The sequence below is a fragment of the Dama dama genome, chromosome 9, assembly GCF_033118175.1.
Source record: "Dama dama isolate Ldn47 chromosome 9, ASM3311817v1, whole genome shotgun sequence".
NCBI classification, from domain to species: Eukaryota; Metazoa; Chordata; class Mammalia; order Artiodactyla; family Cervidae; genus Dama; species Dama dama.
The window spans coordinates 10,070,374-10,090,530 of NC_083689.1; the positions used below are offsets into that span (position 1 = coordinate 10,070,374).

At 51.2% G+C, this 20,157-nt stretch overlaps 1 protein-coding gene across 1 annotated transcript; it reads right to left on the reverse strand.

The window, feature by feature from the left end:
* Window positions 1-1,281: 1,281 nt before the first annotated feature.
* NIBAN3 (niban apoptosis regulator 3) lies at window positions 1,282-19,700 on the reverse strand. Its single transcript, XM_061149532.1, has 15 exons — window positions 19,646-19,700; window positions 18,124-18,254; window positions 14,890-15,015; window positions 14,222-14,336; window positions 12,156-12,320; window positions 11,317-11,432; window positions 11,130-11,234; window positions 10,774-10,936; window positions 9,965-10,155; window positions 8,158-8,316; window positions 6,774-6,890; window positions 6,586-6,693; window positions 5,512-5,623; window positions 3,612-3,695; window positions 1,282-1,576 (listed from the first exon to the last, which is right to left on the reverse strand). Exons 1-15 carry the CDS (start codon window positions 19,698-19,700, stop codon window positions 1,512-1,514), a joined length of 1,812 nt encoding a protein of 603 aa, XP_061005515.1. The 3' UTR covers window positions 1,282-1,511.
* Window positions 19,701-20,157: the final 457 nt, after the last annotated feature.

The following is a 20,157-nucleotide window of genomic DNA, read 5'->3' on the forward strand; positions in this document are numbered from 1 at the left end:
CCCCAGACCTGGCTATAAATCCAGCCCCCGCGTGGGGGGTCGCTGTGTGAGCCTCAGTTTGCCCATATGTAAAATGGAGTCATAACGACCTCAGGATTGTCGGAGGATAGAACTCGCTGAGCACGCGCTCTGGAGACAAGGTGGGCGTTTCCCTAGAAATGCTACAAGGGGATTGTTTTTCAATAATCTATTTTTTCCCCACAATCTAATTTTTTCCCAATAATCTAATGTGTTTCTAATCACTTTTTGTTGGTGTTCAGTTGCTAAGTCGTGTCCCACTCTTTGCGACCCCATGAACGGCAGCACACCAGGCTTCCCTGATCGCTTTTGTGTCGTTATAAAAAATTGTTTTAAGAAAGATGCTCAGATGTCTGTTAATGTGAGCGGTGGGGCAAGGCTCGATATTGTTAGGTAAAATTCAGAGCACAGATTGTGTGTCCTCAATGTGCTCAAGGGACATGAGGCAAAAGTTTAGGAGGGAAAGCTAAGGAAAATCTCATTCTCTTGGGGGAGGATGAACATTCCAGGGCAGAATGGGAGAAAACCAGGGAGTCTGCATGTCCTCCCTCTGAAAGCTGAATTGAGAAAAACACTGGGGAAATCCCTCTCGGGACTGGTGCCGGAAGCAGCTGGAAGGCTTGTGATGTGCAGAAGCTGCCAACCTCCAGTGGACTGATGGCTTCTGGCAGGCAGGGGGAAACCAGTAAAAGCTCTACTGTCAGCTGGGAAACTTGATACTAAGTTAAGATTTGGAGCAAGTAAACAATCCCAAAGGCACACAGCAAGCTGAGGGGGAAAAAAGTCTGTAGCTTGTATCACAAAACTGTTAATATCCTTAATATATAAAGAGTTATTAGAGATCAATAAGAAAAAGATAAACTCTTCTGAAGAGAAAAGTAGGTAAAAGCTCTGAAAAGGCAACTCACTAAAACAAAGCAAAACATAAAAACACACGAACATATAAAGGGTCCGTAGAGATATTTTTAGGTGATGCTAGTGGTAAAGAACCCCTCTCCCACTGCAGGAGACATAAGAGATGAGGGTTCCATCCCTGGGTTGGGAGGATCCCCTGGAGAAGGAAATGGCAACCCACTCCAGGATTCCTACCTGGAGAATCCCATGGACAGAAGAGCCTGATGGGCTACAGGCCAAAGGGTCAGAAAGAGTAAGACACAACTGAGTGACTTAGCATGCATGCATGTAGTCATCAAAGAAATTAAAACAATGCAATCTGTGTGTGTCTATCAGATTGGCAGTCTTTCTTTTATGAAAATTCCCAGTGTTTGGAAAGGAGAATATGCACAAATACTGTTGGTGGAAGTGTTAATAAAAGGCACAGCCTTTCCAGAGAGGAATAAGGTGGAGGTGTAGGGGTCATAATAAGACTTGAAATGGTACATATATTTGACTCCGAAATTACACAAGTAGACATTTATCTGTTGAGAATGACTGTAAGTGTGGGCAGAGCTTCAGCGCTGGAATGTCCCTGGAGGAGGCAGTGGGCATAGTGGCTAGACCTCGGTGCTGGGGCCTGGTTGCCTGGAGCAAATCCCTCTACGAGCCTCAGTTTCTACATCTGTAAAATGGAAAAGTATCGTAATGATGCCAAAATATTTGGACATATCAAGTGCCTGGAGTATAATAAATACCTAGGAAATGGAAGCTTAGTGAGAAAAGCTTAATAGAAATGTAAAAGCACCCAGAAGATATGTACATGGGCCACCAAGAGAAACAGAATTTCACAGAGAGGCTCCTAAACACATGAAAAGACTCTCCACTTCGTTCCCAATAAGATATGTTCATTAAAATGATGCTGAGACATTTTTCACCCAGAAGATCTGAGAAATCCCAAGTCAGCTGACAGCCTGTGGGGAAATAGTCCACCTCCAGGTGAGGGGGTACCAGGTGGGACCACACTGATGGACAGCACTCTGGAAACTGCTACTGAAATGACAAACATATGTGCTCTAAACCCTGAGATTTCACCTTGGGGGATTTACCCACTTGCATAAAAAGTGCATGAAAGGTCATTCACAGTGGCATTAGCTATCAGTGCAAAAGACCAGACGCAAAAACCCATCATCAATTAGATTCTGGTTAAATTAATGCTGGGAAAGGTTGAAGGCAGGAGGAGAAGGGGACAACAGAGGACGAGATAGTGGGATGGCATCACTGACTCAATGGACATGAGTTTGAGCAAGCTCTGGGAGATGGTGAAGGACAAGAAAGCCTGGCGTGATGCAGTCCATGCGGTCACAAAGAATCAGCATTGACTGAGCAACTGAATAATAGGTTAAGAAGCCCATCCACAATCCCTCATCCTAGTTGCAAATCCCCAAATAATCTGACATTTCAGGATAATTTTAATCATTTAAAAATTGTCTAATCTTCATTCATCCCAGTGAGTGTGAATATTCATCAGTTTATCTGCAGCATTTGACTCTGAGTTCATTAAAAGGCACAGTCTTTCCGGAGAGGAGTGGGTGAAGGTGTGGGGGTCATATGATAAGCCTTGAAATGGTATATATGTTTTGACTCAGAAATTCCACGAGTAGACATTTAAATCTGTTGAAAAATTACTATGAGCCCAGTCACTTCAGTCATGTCCAACTCTTTGCAGTCCTACAGACTACAGCCTGTCAGGCTTCTCTGTCCATGGGATTTCCCAGGCATGAATACTGGAGTGAGTTGCCCTGCGCTCCTCCAGAGGATCTTCCTGACCCAGGGATTGAACCCATATCTCCTGCATCTCCTGCATTGCAGGCAGATTCTTTACCCACTGAGTTACCTGAGAAACCCGATTGACTCTGAGATGCTGTCCCATATCAGCTGGGATGTGTATTAGTTAGCTACTGCCACATAACAAAGGACCCAAAAATTAGCCACTGAAAACTACATTTATTATCTCAGAGTTTCTGTGGGTAAAGAATGTGGGAGCCACGTAGCTGGGTGGATTCACAAAGCTCTCTAAACAGTGATACCCAAGGAAGTTGAGGAGCTGTGAGCCACTCCAGAATCCCTACATCCACCCTGGGTTCTGAGCACCCAGATTATAAACATCTTGCCCATTGGTCTGCTTCCAGTTAGACCAGCTATTTTCTGTCCCATTTCAGGGAATTCTCCATAAAACATTTCCATCTTAGGGCTGGAGTTCAGGATCTCCGCACCACCAGCAGTGACAGCCTCAGCCCTACACGCATTTACTGTTCCAACAAGGAGCTTGCTGTAGGGTCCTATAGTAGGAGGCCAGGCTACCCCGGCCCTGAGATCAGTTCCTTGCATTGTTCAAGGTGAACTCAAAACTCCCACCACCACTATCTTCCCCACCAGTGTTGGGAACCAGTAGCTGCTGGGAGAGGCCCTGTAGAGTCCTGACAAGAAGAAATGGGACACAAATTCACATGCATGTCAGAGGATACCTCTATCACTCAGGTACACTCTGTGGCTTCCCATTGCCCTAGTTCACTATGAGTGTGGACAACCTGGCCAAGTCAACAGACAAGGTGCACGCTGCTCCATCCAAGAACCCACACTCACAACCCCCCTGGAGACCCCCCTGCCTGACCCCCAGCAATTCACTGGCATGGGCCAAGAGCCTCTGAGGGCCTCACCTGCTTCTGCCTGGTCCCATGGCTCCTCTGAGCAGTCATCCAGAATGCAGGACATGTTTCTGGCCCCAAGGGCCTTTTTCAATTCTAAAATAAAACAGAAATCCCTGGGCCCATGTGGACAAACCCCGTAATCCCAGGGCTTCCATGAATTTTCCCAGAGAGGTCACAAGAGGGCAAAGGATGGGGGATGTATCTCAACCAGGAACCCTAAAGGAATGGCTCATACCAACCTATGTCCACATCTGTACCCATGGCAGACATTGCTAGCCAATCTTCACACCTTCACTGAGCCTGAATGCGACCTACTCTACCTTCCAGCACAGCACTTCAAACAGACATCACAAATCAATTCAGGATGGAAACCCCGCCCCCAACTACCCACCATACCCCACCCACATGACCTGTAAAGCCTCTAGGAATAGAAACTTGTTTTCTAAAAAATTGTTTCCACAGGATAGCCTTTTTCCATTTAAAATGTCCCCTATTCTAAGATAACTGGGTTCTTTTTGTTTGGCCATGCACAGAACAAGGAAACTTCTTACCCTTACTTCCCGGCTCCCATAACTTTGCTATCTCTGAGTTTCTCCTCTGAGATTCTCTGAGTTTCTTCTCACCCTTACTTCCTGGCTCCCAGAATTTTGCTAACTCTGACTGCTCTTTCTGCATCCCTTCTTACTCTTTTTTTTTAAATACATATACATATATATGCATTGAGTTTTATTTATCTTTTTTTAAATTGTCGGCTGCACTGGGTCTTTGTTGCTGTGTGGGCTTTTCTCGAGTTGCAGCGGGTGGGGGCTCCTCCCCGGTTGCAGTGCTCAGGCTTCTCACTGCAGTGGCTTCTCTTGTTGCAGAGCACAGGCTCTAGGGCACACGGGCTTCAGCAGTTGCAGTGCATGGGCTTAGTTGCCCTGAGGCATATGGGATCTTAGTCCCCAGACCGGGGATCGAACCTGTGTCCCTGCACTGGCAGGCAGATTCTTAACCACTGGACTGCCAGGGAAGTCCCCTTTCTTCTTTGTGTCCTTCAAATCCAGGCCCTTTGGGACGCCTCTCCAGTCTATCCACACCATTTCCAGGGTTGTGGTCCCTCCCATGCACCCAGTAACACCCAAGGCCAACAGCAGCCTCTGATTTCTGCCTCTTCCTCATGCCTGGGCTCCGTCCCCTTGGTTTCTGCCCCTGCTCAAGTCCATCGTTTGCTCCCAGGACCGGGTCCTCAGCCTACTTTCTGGTTTCCAGTCTGGCCTCTGTGGCCCTCTGCTCACACACTCTCCATGGCTCTCTATTGCCTGCCACAAGATGTCTAAATGCCTCTGCCTGTCATGCAAGGCCCTGCATATCTTCCCTGGCAGCCTCCAGCCTCCTCTCCTTCCTTCCGTGTCAACTGTGGCGTTCCCTGAATGACCATGACACATTGCTCATCACCCTGTGAGTACACGTCTCAGCAGTCACAGGCAGTGGGTCAAGAAGGCAGCGACAAGGCTGGAGGGAGAAGAGACCGTTCAGGAGCCTCTTCCCAGCCCCGGAAACCCTGAGAGGCCTACTCCCAAGTCCAGGTACACTTGGGGCCTCAATGCCAGCTCAGAATAAAACAGGAAGAGGTCACTGACTGAATAATGTAAATATGTATCCCCAGTTTTTAAATGTTCCCTCCCTCCTTTCAGCCTCAGAACTCCTACACATCCCTCACAGCCCCACTCCAGTGCCCCCTCCTTCAGGGAACTTCCATCACTGTCCCTCTAGGCTCTCCCAGCCCAGATACCTTCTTTCCCAGTCCTGGCCCTGAGTCAAAAGGCTAGTGTTCACAGGAAGTGAGAGCAATGGGGACTCTAGTAGGGCTCAGTAGACACAGCAAAGAGTCACCAGGCTCCCCTGAGCTGTAGGGGGCGGGGCTCACCTCGATTGATCCTCTGGAGCAGGAACCCCCGGACAACATCCTCGTAAATCCCCTCGATAGTCAGGGCAGGGCTGCCCACAGCAAGGACGTCCCCTTCAAACTTAAGCAGCTCCTGGAACCGAAGCAGGTGAGGGGCTGAGCTAGAGGAGTGGGCTGTGTGTGACATGGGTTCCAGCCCCAGCTTTGTCACTGATTAGTCAGGGAAATTTGGGCCTCAGTCTCCTCATCTTTAAAATGGGCTCCTTCCCCAACTTTGTCACTGATTCAGTTCAGTTCAGTCGCTCAGTCATGTCTGACTCTTTGCGACCCCATGGACTGCAGCACGCCAGGCTTCCCTGTCCATCACCAACTCCCAGAGTTTACTCAAACTCATGTCCATTGATTAGCCAGGGAAATCTGGGCCTCAGTCTCCTCATCTTTAAAATGGACTCCTTGACCCACTATTCCCTTGGTTGTTGTGGGGATTGGTGAAATAAAGCACATCACAGCTCAGTGGGAACAGTATGGGTGTTCCTGCTGGGTCCCCTCACAGCCACCGCCTGCCTGACCCCTGCTGCAGACCACTTTCCAGCACCCCTAAGCCACGTGTAGCCAGGTGCCTGGGACCTCTTCCCTTGTCTACCTCCTACCTCCTTGCTCACCAAGCTCCAGCCACACTCGCCTTCTCACTGTTTTCTGACATACCAGAAAGGGATCTACCTCAGGACCTATGCACGTGGCAAAGAACACCCTTCCCCTGAATACGGCTCATGCCTTTAGTTCACTGCTTCTCAAGCATCATCTTCCCAAAGACAGCCTCCCTAACCACTCAGAACCCTCCCCCCACGCACAGTCCTCCCTGCTTCCTCCTTTCTCTAAAGCCTCTATCACCTGCTGATATGTGATACATGGGACCCCATGCCAGCTCTCAAATGGCAGACATCGAGCGCTGTCATGGGAGAAGCAGAGGACATTATGGGAGCCCAGAAAAGCCATCTGACCCAGCCTCAGGGCTCAGGGGACAAAAGTCTTTAAGCATCAAGGTGGCTCTATGATGCTTGGTTGTTCTGTAGGGCCTGTCCCCCATCAGCTCACCGCTTTGCAGCTCGGCTCCAGCTGGCTCAACACGAAGGGCAAGAAGATGCAGAGCAGCCAGCCGTGGATGAACCTGCTCCGCGCCGAGCTGCTATCCGACTGGAATTTCTGCATGACACACACAGCAGCTGGTCCCCCAGCCACCTGAACAGTCAGGCCCATTGCCACGCCCTCCTCGCAGACCTCACCTTCAGCACGCGCCCCCTGACTTTCTCCAGCTGCTGGGTGGCCTGGTTGCAGTCCAGAGTCGTGGTCAGACACTGGTCAGCCAGCTGTAGGAAGGTGGTCACGGCGTCAGCCATGAGCTGTGGGAGGAGATGCTGAGATGAGCCTTGGAAATCCATGCTCTTTCTGGGCCCTGCGCCTGCTCAGTTGAACCCTTCTCAGTATCCAGCCTGCCCTGACCAGCTACCTACCCCCAGGCTCCTTCTTGTCCCAAGATGCAGTACCCTTGAGACTTCCTTGGTGGTTCAGTGGCTAAGACTCTGAGCTCCCAATGCAGGAGGCCTGGTTCGATCCCTGATCAGGGAACCAGGTCTCACATGATGCAAGTAAGAGTTTGCATGGCACAATTGAAGATTCCCATGTGCTGCAACTAAGGATCCTATGTCCACAACTAAGATTGGGAACAGCCAAATAAATAAATACTTATAAATACAATTTAAAAAAGACAAATATAGCACTCTCTTCCTCTCAGGACCTGGGCCTCATCCAGTCAGTGCCAGGAGGTCCAGCATGGGGAGCAGAGAGTTGTCCAGAGTCCAGGCTCCACGACTGAGCTCTCTTGTGCAGTATGCAGACCGAACAACCGGGCCAGGCAGTACTGGGTCTTCTCAAGTTCTGTCTCTCTCACTCACCATGTCCATTAGCAGGTCCCATCCCCTTGGCCTTCAAAACCACTGACTTCTCTCCACCAACCTGCTCTGGTTCAGACCTCCTTGCTTCCATTCCTGCCACCAACAGCCACTGCTCCCCATGGCAGGCAGGGCTTTCTAAAAACCTTTGAATTTGCTCATGCCCCCTCCTGCTCATGCACTGGCTGTAGTTCCCATTGCCCTTGAAAAGAACCCAGCCCCTGCAGCCCCATTACTCAAGGCCCTGATTCATCTGCCTCCCCACCTCTCCGTCATACCTCTCACATCGTTGCCTGCTCTTGAAATCTACAACCCAATGTCTCTAAATTGCTTTACTTTCCCAAAGGTGGACAAGCTCTCTCACCTCCCAGGGCTTCGCCACACTGTTCATTACACCCAGGACATACCCTGTTCCCATTCCTCCCATGGCTGCCCCAGCCTGGCAGTCCTCTCCTCCTGGAAAATCTCCCCACCCTGGAGATGGATCAGGTGCCCCCTCAGGGTTCTCATAGCACCTCGGGTGTCCCCATCACAGCCCTGTCCATCAGATGTGGTTACTGCCTGCTCATGAGTTCATGTCTGCGTGACACTGGGAGCCCGGCCAGGGAGGCTCAGGTCTGTCTGGGTCACTGTGGTCTCCTCAGCACACACGTAGCACCTGTTAGGTAGGGGCTGCCATCCTTGCCTCGTCTCCTCCCAGCCTCCCACCAACCCTTACCTGCTGTGCGAGATCCTGGGCCCCAAACACTAGGCTCTGTGTTCCAAAGAAGCCAAACGGTGCTGCCAGCTGCCCCAGCTGCCCCCGGCTCCTCTTGGCCTCTCGGTAGCAAATCTGCATCAGCTCTGGGTCCCATGGCATCTCCCCAAATGAGTATACCTGCATTCCAATGAGAGTCCGGTGAGAAAAACACCACCAGTGGAAAAGCAGGGCCAAGGGCCACAGAGCCCATTCATTGAAGGAGAAACACAACTGGAAACACATCCAAACTCAGTTGTCACCAAAAAAAAAAAAAAAAAACCCACAATAAAGGTGAGGTATGTTGTGATGGACACAAAATGGTGAAACTTGAAAAAAATGAGGGGAACACATGTAAATCCATGGCCGATTCATGTCAATGTATGGCAAAAACCATTACAATATTGTAAAGTAATTAGCCTCCAACTAATAAAAATAGATGAAAAAATAAATAAATAAAATTAAAAAAAAAGAAAAAAATGATAATGTGGTGATGGCGAGACTGAGGGGAAATGGGCATGCCCAGCCCTCGTCCCACCAGTGCCATCACCCGATGTTCTCTTTGTGCTGGATCCTGAGGCTGCAGAAGTGGAATAATCCAAAGTGGTATTTTCCCTCAAATTGCTCACGCAAAAGTTGGAGGAGACAAGAGTTTAAACAAACAACTATAGTGGTGCGTAAATGCTCATATGAGGAGGGAAGCATAAACAGCTGCAGCTGCAGAAAGGGCCAGGAAAATTTCTGGAGGAGGTGATTATGGAACGGAGGTGTGACGATTACTAAAGGGAGTATTAGTGTTAGTCACTCAGCTGTGCCTGACTCTTTGAGACCCTATGGACTGTAGCCCACCAGGCTCCTCTGTCAATGGGATTCTCCAGTCAAGAGTACTGGAAACCTCATTTAAAATGAAGTCATGGGAGTTCCCTGGCAGTCTGGTGGTTGGGATTTGGCACTTTCACTGCCACGGCCCAGGTTCAGTCCCTGGTTAGGGAACTCAGATCCCACAAGTCGAGTGGCTGGGCCAAATAAATAAATAAAATGAAGCCATTAAGCCCTAAAGAGAGAGCTCTCACGCACTGCCACTCCTTGCCCTCTGCAGGCTCCAAACAGGGAAAAGAAAATTACTGCTTTACCACTCCCACAGGAGGAAGATTTTCTCCTTACCCAGCAACAGCCTCAACCAGTGAGAAACTACCACCACTCAGCCAACGAGAAAGTGTCACCATCCTGAATTACTGCTTTCCTTCAAAGTCACTCCTCCCAACTTCCTCCTTTTTCTCTATAATGTTCCTCCCCTTTGTTAGACTTGCCTATGGTTTTGCCCTAGCTTGCATGTCCCAAATTGCAATGTGGAGGCTGTCTCTCTCTCCCTAAAGTGTTTTGTTGGTAAAATAACTGGCTTTTTCATTTTAAAGGTCAATAGACACTTAATGAGTTGAATGTTTCTTAGCATATAGTACGCTCTCATTTCATATCAGAAGAACTGAGCTGACCTGCATAGAGCAGAATTCTGTCTCAGGAGATGGGGTGGGCTGTGGCCAAACAAGTGAATGGGAAGAGGAAGAGTTTTCAGGTAAGGTGACTCCAGATCAATGTTACTAAATCGCTAATCTTGTCCTCTTACTCCTCCCCGCCCACCCTAAGTAAAATGCAGCCTAGAAGAAAGTGAAAGTTCGGAGATTTTCAAAAGATGATTTTCAAACAAGAAAGATGCAAGGTTCACATGACTCTTCCATAAAGTTAAGACACTGCCCATAGGCCCGATGAACCCAGAGCCCCTGGAGCTCACCTCCTTCCGCAGCTGGGTGCTGGAGGAGCTCCCACGCAGGAGGCGGAACAGGCGGTCCATGCCCTGGGTTAGGAGGGTCCGCACCGCCGCGAGTTCGGCTTCCACAGTGCTCAGCAGCGTCTGCGTGATCCGGGGCAGCTGTGCATCCACCTTCCCGCGCAGGCACGACTCCAGGGGGCTCTGGACCTCGGCTGTGAGTGGAAGACACTGGCCTGGATCTCCTTTAGGTGCTTAGCAAATGGGAGAGGGAAGGGGGTAGGTGTGCGACTATTTGCTCAACAGTGTTAGGAAGATGGGAGCGCAGACTCTGAGCATCCTCCTCTACCCTGTTTTACAAATCAGAAAACTGAGGTTTCAAGTGCGATGAGGATCAGCTCAAAAGTCGCACACTGGGAGGCTGAGTCCGGATTCCAACCCAGTTCTCTTTGCCATCTCCGCTGTCAGACCGGACAACCCCCAACCAGGGTCAGACCCGCTACTGCCAACGCTTCGGCCCCTCTCCCCACCGAGTCAGGGTCTGGAGTCTCAGCCTCTGCATCCCTGGCTCTCCCCCTTCCCGTGGCCCCGCCCTTCCTCTTGACTCGGCCCTTGTCTCGCCCCACCCTCATCCTAAACCTCAAAACCACGTCCATTCTCCCACTTCGGCCCCGGCCTTTCCTTTTCTGGCCCTGGCCCTGCTAGGTCTTCGGGTTCCAGACTATCGGCCCCTATCCCTTACACCCAACCAGTTCCCCTTCTTTCTCTAGGGCTCCCAGCCCCGCCCCGCCCACTCAAGCCCCGCCCCTCTAGGCCACGCCCCCGAACCGCACCCTTCAGCCTTGCAGCCACGCGCGCCCTCAGCCGCAGCATCTGATCCATGTCTGGGCGGATTGTCTTCTCCAGGGCCGCGAGCAGCTCGTCCTTTTCGGGCTGGAAGGCGCGGAGCCCCGCGGAGGCCCCAGCCAGGACTGCAGCGTAGACGGCATCCAGGAGCTGCTCAGACCAGCGAGGGGACCCCACAAGGGTCAGGGGAGCGGTAGACCGCCAAGACGGGGCGGGGATGAGAGGGACGGAGGGACAGACAGGCACAGACAGACGCGCAGAGAAACTGGGCACTCAAGTCCGACTCCTGCCCCCTCCTGGCCTCCCGAGCGTCCCTACTCCACCTCCTCGACCCTGTGTGTACCTTGGTCCAGGCCCAGGCCCGGGCGCGGCCGGCTCCTCGCAGGCCGGGCAGGGTCTGGGCTCGCAGCGCTGGCAGCAGCTCCCGCATCAGTACCGAGGTCAGCACCTGCAGGAGAGGTGACCATGGGTGCTTCGGTGGGCCGAGAGGGGTCCTGGGGGTCCCAGGTGCGTCCTGGTGTGGCACTGACCTCAGCGTCGGAGCCCAGGGTCACGTCATCGTTGCCAAATTGGCCGTGTTGTTCCCGGTAGAGCCGTATGGCATCTAGGAAGGCACGGGCTGCCGGCGCTTGACTTCGCTGCAGGACTGAGGGGGCGACTCCTAAGTGTCCACCCATCCCTCCCCTGCACTCCTCAGGCTGCCTGGCTCCCCATCACTTCAGGAGGAAGCCCTCCACCTCCTCGCCAGGTTCAAACAGCTAGGTCAGCCACTTCCAGACCTTTGCACAAAGAATTGCCCTCCGCAGGAAGCACACCTCCCTAACACCATCATCAGCCCATAAGCGAGCTTTATGTTTTGTTGTTCAGGTGCTCAGTAGTGTCTGATTCTTTGTGACCTTGTGAACTGTAGCATGCCAGATTCCTCTGTCCTCCACTATCTCCTGCAGTTGGCTTAAATGCCTGTCAATGCCAATGCCATTTAGGAAAAGACATCCCCTACAGGCAGTCACCACCCAATCCCGAGGCGGTCTCCAATTGCCTCTCCAGTTAGGTACATTTGTTCAGTCAACAACCTGCCCAACTGTATGTGTCAATTCTGTTCCTCTTCTTGACCTGGCTGGTCCCTCAGCTTTTTGAGACTCCAGCTTTGACTTCCTCTCCCTGATCCCCAGGCTAAGCTCCCACAGGCCTGTGCCCTCATCACAGCCCTGGCCATGCGTTATTGCCTGTTACCCCTCTGTCCTTCCCCACGATCCATTTTATAGATAAGGAAACCGAGGCTTGGAGAGGATTCCACAGCCAGCAGGAGCAGAGCCATTTGACCCCAGATTCTGCACCCCACCACTGCCTGCCCTTTGCCAGGACCCACCTGTGCCTCGAAGCCGGATGCCACCTTGCAGGGCTAGTCTCCAAGCACGCTGCGCCTCCCCTGTGGCTGCAGAGAAGCAGAGGTGCTGGCGGAAGGGATGCTGCAGGAACAGGGGGGAGCTAACCGGCCTCTCCAAGAGGGGATCAGGCTCTTCCTGCGTATGGTCTGAAAGCAGACAGGGAAGCTCACGTCTTCATTCATTCATCCCCTTCATTCACCATGAAATACTTGTGTGTGTGTGTGTGAGCTCAGTTGCTCAAGTCATGTCCAACTCTTTGCAACCCCATGGACTGTAGCCCTCCAGGCTCCTCTGTCCATGGAATTTTCGCAAGAATACTGAAATGCTTAGAAGATCCCGATTTCAGCTCAGTCCCAGGAGGAGGTGTGCCCAGGGCAGATATTAATAATCTGTCTCAGCATTCTCCTCAACACGGCGGCCTGGGCAGCCACCAACAACTGTCTGAACTGGCATGTGATCTGAGCCCTGCTTGCTGGAGGGAGCTGGAGCTAGGCCCAGATTCATACCTGGCCAAGCCATTTTCTATCTCTGCACAGATTTTCATCACCCTAAAAAACCCTCAGTTTTCTTATCTGTAAAATGGGCTAAAAAGTGATACCAATGACATAGAACTGTTGGGAGGACAAAAATGAGTGGTGGTTTAGTTGCTAAATTGTGTCTGACTCTTGTGACCCCCATGGACTGTAGCCCACCAGGTTCCTCTGTGCATGGGATTTTCCAGGCAAGAATACTGGAGTGGGTTGCCATTTCCTTCTCTAGGGGATATTCCCTACCCAGGGATCAAACCCAGGTCTCCTAGGCTGCCTGTGGTCTCTTGCACTGCAGGCAAATTCTTTACAGACAGAGACACCAGGGAAGCCCCAAATTAATTAAATTGGGATCTCATAAATCCTTAAGTGTTTTGTTCAAATTTCCAGAGTGATATATACACACTGCAGTAAAATACAATAATGCAGAAAGAAGTGGACATTCCTCATCATGCATCCCTTTAATCGCAGCCTCCAGAAATGATAATAATTGTTAACAGTTTGGGGGACATTACCCCAGATTTTAAAATCTGCACAAAGCTGTATGGGATGCATTTTTTAACAGGGTGGAGTTTTCTGACGTATAACTGGCCTTTTGGCTCCTGTGTATGTCTGGGATACCTTCAGAGGCTGCACAGATTTCCTTCCTAAGGGTGAGGCCATAGTTTATTTAATCAACCCCAAAGGATGAGTATTTGGGTGAACTCCCGTGTTTTCAACATCATCAACATTTCTGCATATGGTTTTTGTTGCTACATCTTTGCATCATTAAGCAGCAGAATAGCTCTGCAGTGAAGCAAAGGGTGTAATTCTGGCTCTATCTCTTATGGTATGGTAGACCTCAGCCACAGTGTCCCCTTCTAAGAAATGGGGTGATTAGTGATGGGACTGCCTCCTGGGCAAAGTTAATGAAATGATGCAGGCCCTCAGTCAGATGCATGCCAGCCACTTACGTTGCTCCTTACCCTATTCAGAGAGAGAAGGAGGAGGAGTGGGGAGGAGGGGGAGGTGAGGGGAAGAGAGGTTGGAGGGGCAGGAAGAGGAGAAGGATGGAGGGAGGGAGTAAAGACAGGAAGGAGGGAAGGAGAACCCTCCTGGAAACACTAAACTGAACAATTAGATTCTTAACAAGTCTGTACAGTTCTACTGTCCACCACTGTCCATCTCTCCATATGTTGCTGACACCAGATTTTTATCATTTTTACCCTTTGCTGCTTTGATTCTGGTTTAGTGACCTAACTCCTTCACCCTGACAAAAGTGGGTGTTTCTCTTCCAAGAGACAGAGTGCTCACCCAGAGGCCATGCTGCCCCTAAGGACACTTGGCAATGTCTGGAGTTATATTCGGTTGTCACATGTAGGGTGCAGCGTGCTATTGGCATCTGCTGGGTGGACGCCAGGGATACTACTTAACATCCCGTGGTGCCCAGGGCAGCCCTCACTGCAAAAACAATGATCTGGCTCCAGTATCAGCAGTGCAAAAGTAGAGAAACCAGCTCTTGGGGTCCCCAGGAGCCTTACTTGAGGAGTCTGGGCAGAGAGCATCCAACAGGCAGAGATATTCACGTTGGGAAGTCAGGACTGTGTACCCCGTCAGGGTCGTGGAGCCCAGGGGACGGTTCCCATTTTCATATTCCTGCAAAGGGCATCCAAAGAACTGTCTTGGGACAGGTCTAAACGGTAGCTTCTATATTCCAATGTAGGATCAGGGGAAGATTTGGGGTTAACTGGGGTTAACCCACCTCCCTGCCTCCATCCCTTCCCCCAGTACCCACTGTGTGTTAGGCCAGTCCGAAGTGCTATATAAGGACTATCTCATCAAATCCTCACAGCCCCATGTGGCATAGACCATCACCATCCCATTTCACAGAGGTGAAAACTAAGTCCCAGGGAGACAAGAATTCCCCAGCTGGGAGGCAGGATGCAAGTGGGATATGCAAAGGCCTCGCATGGTTTCAACCTCACTCTGCTGGTGACCACAAGTGAGTCCCCACGCTGGCCTGGGCCTCAGTTTACCCACCTGGCAGAGGAGGAGATGGTTGCCCATCCGGGGGCCAAGCACACAGATGAACTTGATTCATATTTGATGACTGAAGAAAGGAAGGGGGGCTATGCCGGGAACTGGACCCCAAATCCACACTGGGGAGGGTGAGATGGAGAGGTAAATGGACTGTAAGCCACTCACTCACCTCCCTGTGGCTGAACCACTCCAAGCGGCCATCCCCACGCAGAACACAGAAGGTTGGCTGCCACTGGGGTGGGTGACCCCGCAGCTGGGTCAGGGGCCCTCGGTGCTCACGGACTCGGGGTAGCTTCTGTGGGAGGATGGGCAGGCAGATGTCAGGAGCATCTGACAGTGTCCCAGTGTCCGAATCCCCTGGACAGCTCGTGCTGTAACCTGGGTGCCCCCAAGGACAAGGTGCTTGGGAGCTGCTGTTGAGATGTTTTATTCTTTATCACACATGCTCACAGTATTCACTTCCAAATACAAATCGAGGCGGAGACTTTTGTTATCTCCAATTTACTTGCAAGGGGATCCTCCCCATTTGAGCTTCAGATGAGACCCCAGCCCTGACCAACATCTTGGTTGCAGCCTGTGAGAAACTGAAAGAAAGGAACTAGCAAAGCCCCATCTAGATTCCTGACCCACTGTAACTGAGACGATAAATGCATGTTGGGACGTCCCTGGTGGTCCAGGGGTAAAGAATCTGCCTGCCAACGCAGGGGACCTGGGTTTGACCCCTGGTCTGGGAAGGTTCCATGCCATGGGGCAGCTAAGCCTGGGCACCACAACTCTGAGCCCACACGCTCTGGAGCCCATAAGTCGCAACTACTGAGCCTGCACACCCTATAGCCTCCACCCTGCAACAAGAAAAGCCACTGCAATGGGAAGCCCATGCATTGCAACTTAAGAGTAGCCTCTGCTTGCTTGCTGCAACTAGAGAAAGCCTGCACATTGTAACGAAGACCCAGTACAGCCAAAAATAAATATTAAAACATTTTTTTAAAGATAAATGTGTGTTGTTTGAAGGAGTGATTTTGCAGTGTATTGTTATGCAGCATAGCTAACTGATACGGGTGGGATTGCTAGATCATGGAGCAGGTGTTGGTTTAAGTTTATGAGAAATGTCCAGGCCTCTGTCCGCAGACCCCTCCCTCAGGCAGGATGGGACAGTAACTTGTTTCGTTTTCTTTATTGCTCATCTCACTACCTGTCCACCTGAATTGTGTTGCCCCACGACTGAGCCCCAGCGTGATGCCTGGTGCATAGTTGGCACTTGGTAAATATTTGATGACCAAATGACCAGCATTTGTGATGTTTTGATTCTTTGGTAGAGTAGTGGGAACTAAGATGTTTGTTAAAGGATTCTCCATCCCTCTTCCTAGGTCTGACATTTTTCACAGCAATATTCTTAAAATGTTATTATGGAAATGATATACCTAATGCAAATAGATAAAAATAAATGTTAAAGAAAATGTTCCAACTGAAGCGAGAGGAAATCCCTCCATGCTGCTTGAACCCCAATATCATCAGCTGTGCCCTGGCCAGGTGGCTGGGACCGGCAGGTGGAAGGTGCAGGTGGGGGCAACACCCAGGCCCCGAGGTGCCCAAGCGGGACAGGTGGCATCCCAGGTGGGAGTGGGGTCTGCATCCACAGAACCAGGGAGCCCCGATCGCAGGGCAGACACAGCCAGGAGATGGGGTGTCCAGGAGGAACTCTCAGAGCCCTGGCTGGGACAGATGACCCAGTGTCATGAGTACTGTGGGCTCTGGGTGCCAATCTCGCCTCTGCCTCCTGCTGGCAGTGTGACCTCAGGCAGGTCACTTCGCCTCTCTGTGCCTTGGTTTCCTCAATGGTCAAAGACTCATCTTCTGAGGCTGGGGAAGATGGGGTGAGCTGGGCAGGGCACGTGGAGATCCTGGGCGCCATCGTCCAGCTCAGAAGACGTTTGGAGCTGAGAATGGGCAGCTCCAGGCTCTTCTGTTCCATTGGCACACTCTTCCTGACCCCTACTGGGTGCAGGCACCCCATGGGCACAAGGAGTGAGGGGGAAGGGGAAGTAAGACTTGAACCCTGTCCTTACAAAGCAGACAAGTGGAGGAGGCAGCCTGTGACCCTGGAGCTGCGTTGGAGAAGCAGACAGACGGGGGTTCCAGAGGAGGGGCCCCACTCAGGCAAGGGTGATGGTAATCAAGGAAGGCTTCTAGGAAGAAGTGGCAGCCCAAGGATGGGATGGAGTAGGGAGGATGGCACGTGAAAAGGCCGGGGGTCCATCGGGCACGCTGTGCCTTTGGGAACTACATTCAGACAGGCCACACCTTTTCCAACTTCAGGGCTTCTGTATTGGCTGTGCCCTCTCCCAAAATGACCTTCTGATGTGGGCTCCAGAATGCTCTGGCTCTGTCTCAGCCTTTACATCTCAGCTCAGAAGGGCCTTCCTACAGCCCAGCTTCCCACCCTCAACAGCACCTTTCATTTTGTCTTCCTAGCACCTATCAGGGGTTATCCTGCATCATGATACGTTAGCTTGATAACTAACTGTCGTTTCTCCCAGTTAGACTGTGAGCCCCAGAGGGCAGAGGGAAATCTCTCTCAGTTCCTATCATGTCCCCAGCATCCCTGGTGGGCCTTCCCAGGTGGCACTAGTGGTGAAGAACCTGCCTGCCAGTGCAGGAGACATAAGGGATGTGGGTTCAATCCCTGGGCTGGGAAGATGCCTAAAGGAGAGCATGGCAACCCACGCCAGTGTTCTTGCCTGGAGAATCCCATGGACAGAGGGGCCTGGTGGGTTACAGTTCATGGGGTCGCAAAGAGTCGGACATAACTGAAGCAACTTAACACCACCCTGCACCCCAGCACCAACCAGGGATGTGGCAGGCAGTTGATGCTGGGTGAATGTTTGTTCAAAGGATGAATCTTTTTTTCCTTATTTGTATCCTTTCTGCCCCCAAACTCCTCTCCCATCCAGTCTGCCACATAACATTGAGCAGAGTTCCCTGTGTTATATAGCAGGCCCTTGTTGGTTTTCCATTTTAAATAAAGCAGTGTGTACCTGTTATCCCAAGCTCCCCAACTATCCCTTCCCCCCGTCTTTCCCCCTGGCAACCGTAAGTTCCTTCTCTAAGTCTATGAGTCTCTTTCTGTTTTGTAAGTTCATTTGTATCATTTCTTTTTAGATTCCACATATAAGGGATGTCATATGATATTTCTCCTTCTCTGATTTACTTCACTCTGTAAGTCTAGCTTCATCTAGTGGCTTCATCCATGTGGCTGCAAATGTCACTATTGCATTCCAAGAATGAATTAATAGTCAGCCTAGGTCATGGCTCCAGCAAGGGCAAGGATGTGAAGAGGGCCCCTCAAACCAACAGCCTCCCAGCCTTGCCTGCTCTGCACCCCCTCCCCCCTTGTGGCACCCACTTTGTTCTGCAGCAGTTGGCATCTGGCTGGCTCCTGGGGGCCCAGCTCTCTGGAGATTTGCCGCAGGACCGAGGCCGCCAGCTGCCCACGGTAGCAAGGCAAGAAATTCCTCAGCAGGGTGTCCACCTGGCCTGCAGGGACAAGAGGATGGTGAGGTGGCTGAGTCAAGTCCTCTCAACCTGCCGGAGTGGAGGCCAAACAGGCAGAGAAGCTACTTATGGATTCCTACCCACACTCCAAAGCTTCCCTGAAAGACAGGCTCCAATTCCATTCATCCTTAACCCTCCACTATCTGCTTTTATCTACAGAGGGGTTGGTGGGGGGCAGGGGAGTTGAGGGACTCAGGCTTAATTTATAACCGATGTACAACACACCTTAATTGTATAAATCACAGACGTTAATGAGTCTGACACATGTACATGCCTGTGAAATCATCACAGGTAAAGAACAGATCATTGCATCTGAAAATTTCCTTGTGCCCCTTTCCTGAGGAGACTATCAAAATCTTTAAACAATTCACCCAGCACAAGGGAACTTTCTGGGGTGGTGAACGTGTCCTGTAGCCTGATCTAGGAGGTGATTACACAAGTGTTAAAGCTCTTTAAGCTGTTCTAAGATGTGTGCACTTGACTGTGTCTACAACACACCCATTGAGCAGACTGGAATGTGGATGTAATGACTGGAGCTTGAGCAGCAATTCTGGGTCAGGCGGTGACCTCAGGCACAGAAGCCACACACGGTAGAATCATGAGATGGAGAAGTTGGGTTGTCTTTTATCAGCCTGCCTTCCACTGTTCCCCTCTATGTCGTGGTTGTTTAGTCAGTCAGTCACGTTCAACTCTTTTGCAATCCTGTGGACTGGAGCCCGCCAGGCTCCTCTGTCCATGGGATTTCCCAGGCATTGCCATTTCCTTCTTCAGGGATTCTAACCCTCTATAGGAGAGAGAATAAATATCTTGCTTAAGCCACTACAGAAAAAATTTTCAACACTCTGCAGAGTAGCTTATTGAATCCATTCATGTAATGATAACTTGACCTTGTTTCTTGGTCTATGTGAGCCCCCCATATCCCCAGTGCGCATGCTCAGCCGTAGGTACGGAGTGTGAAGGACGCTGGCCCTTCTTTGTCTCAAGAGGAGAACTGTGACTCAGTCCCTGAGGTCCACACAGAGGGGCCTATTGGTCCCTGCCCGCCTGAGAGGACCATTCCATGTCTGGCCAGGTTCGGGGCACCTCCCTCCTGGCCCCATGCACCCCCCTCCCAACTGAACCCATGCCCCAAGTAGGATTACCACATTGAACCAAATAAAAGTACATGACACCAATTAAATTTGCATTTCAGGTAACTAAGGAATACTTTTTATCAGCACAAATATGCCCTCATGCAAAATTTGAGACACACTGATACTAAAATAAGTATTCATTGCTTTTCCAGAATTCACATTAACAGGACATCCTGTGTAGCTGGCAACCCAGCCCTAAATCCCACCTGCCAGCATCGGGCTCCTTCCCACCTCACTCACCTTTCAGGTGCTGCTGCTGCTGTTTGTCCAGGGGGCTCGAGGGGCGCCCGCCCATCCTGCTGCCGGCTCCTGGGCTCCGCTGAGTGAAGTAAACACCCCTCTGTTCCCCACAACGCCCCAGGTTCCTCAGCTCTGGGGCCACCTGGGAGCAAGGTGACCTGAGGGGCCCAAATGCTGCAAGACCTGGGATCCAAAGCCAGAGCACAGTCCTGGTGTGTGCGCGTGGGGTACCTGCTCCCCACTCTGCCCTGCCCCGCCTGCCTCACCCTGCACCTGCGTCCTCTCGCTTCCCCTGGGCCAAGTTCCCCAGAACTGGTGGTTTCTGTAGGGGCTGCCCCAGGGTGCGGGTGGAGAAAAAAGACCTCGCTGGACTGGGAGGGTGGATGAAGGGCAGACATCTGGCAGCACATGAGGGCAACTGTTAGTGCTGGGAGGGCAGGGAAGCGGGGAGAAGGCAGGGACAGGGCATCTAAATCATGTACCTATTCCCTCATCTGTACCCTCACGGGGTG

Coding starts and splice junctions, on each gene's coding strand:
- NIBAN3 (XM_061149532.1), bottom strand. CDS start 19,700: ATGGGCGGGCGCCCCTCGAGCCCCCTGGACAAACAGCAGCAGCAGCAC. Junction 12,321..14,221: donor TCTCTGCCCAGACTCCTCAA/GTAAGGCTCCTG, acceptor GTCTGCTTTCAG/ACCATACGCAGGAAGAGCCT. Junction 10,156..10,773: donor CGTGGCTGCAAGGCTGAAGG/GTGCGGTTCGGG, acceptor TTCCACTCACAG/CCGAGGTCCAGAGCCCCCTG.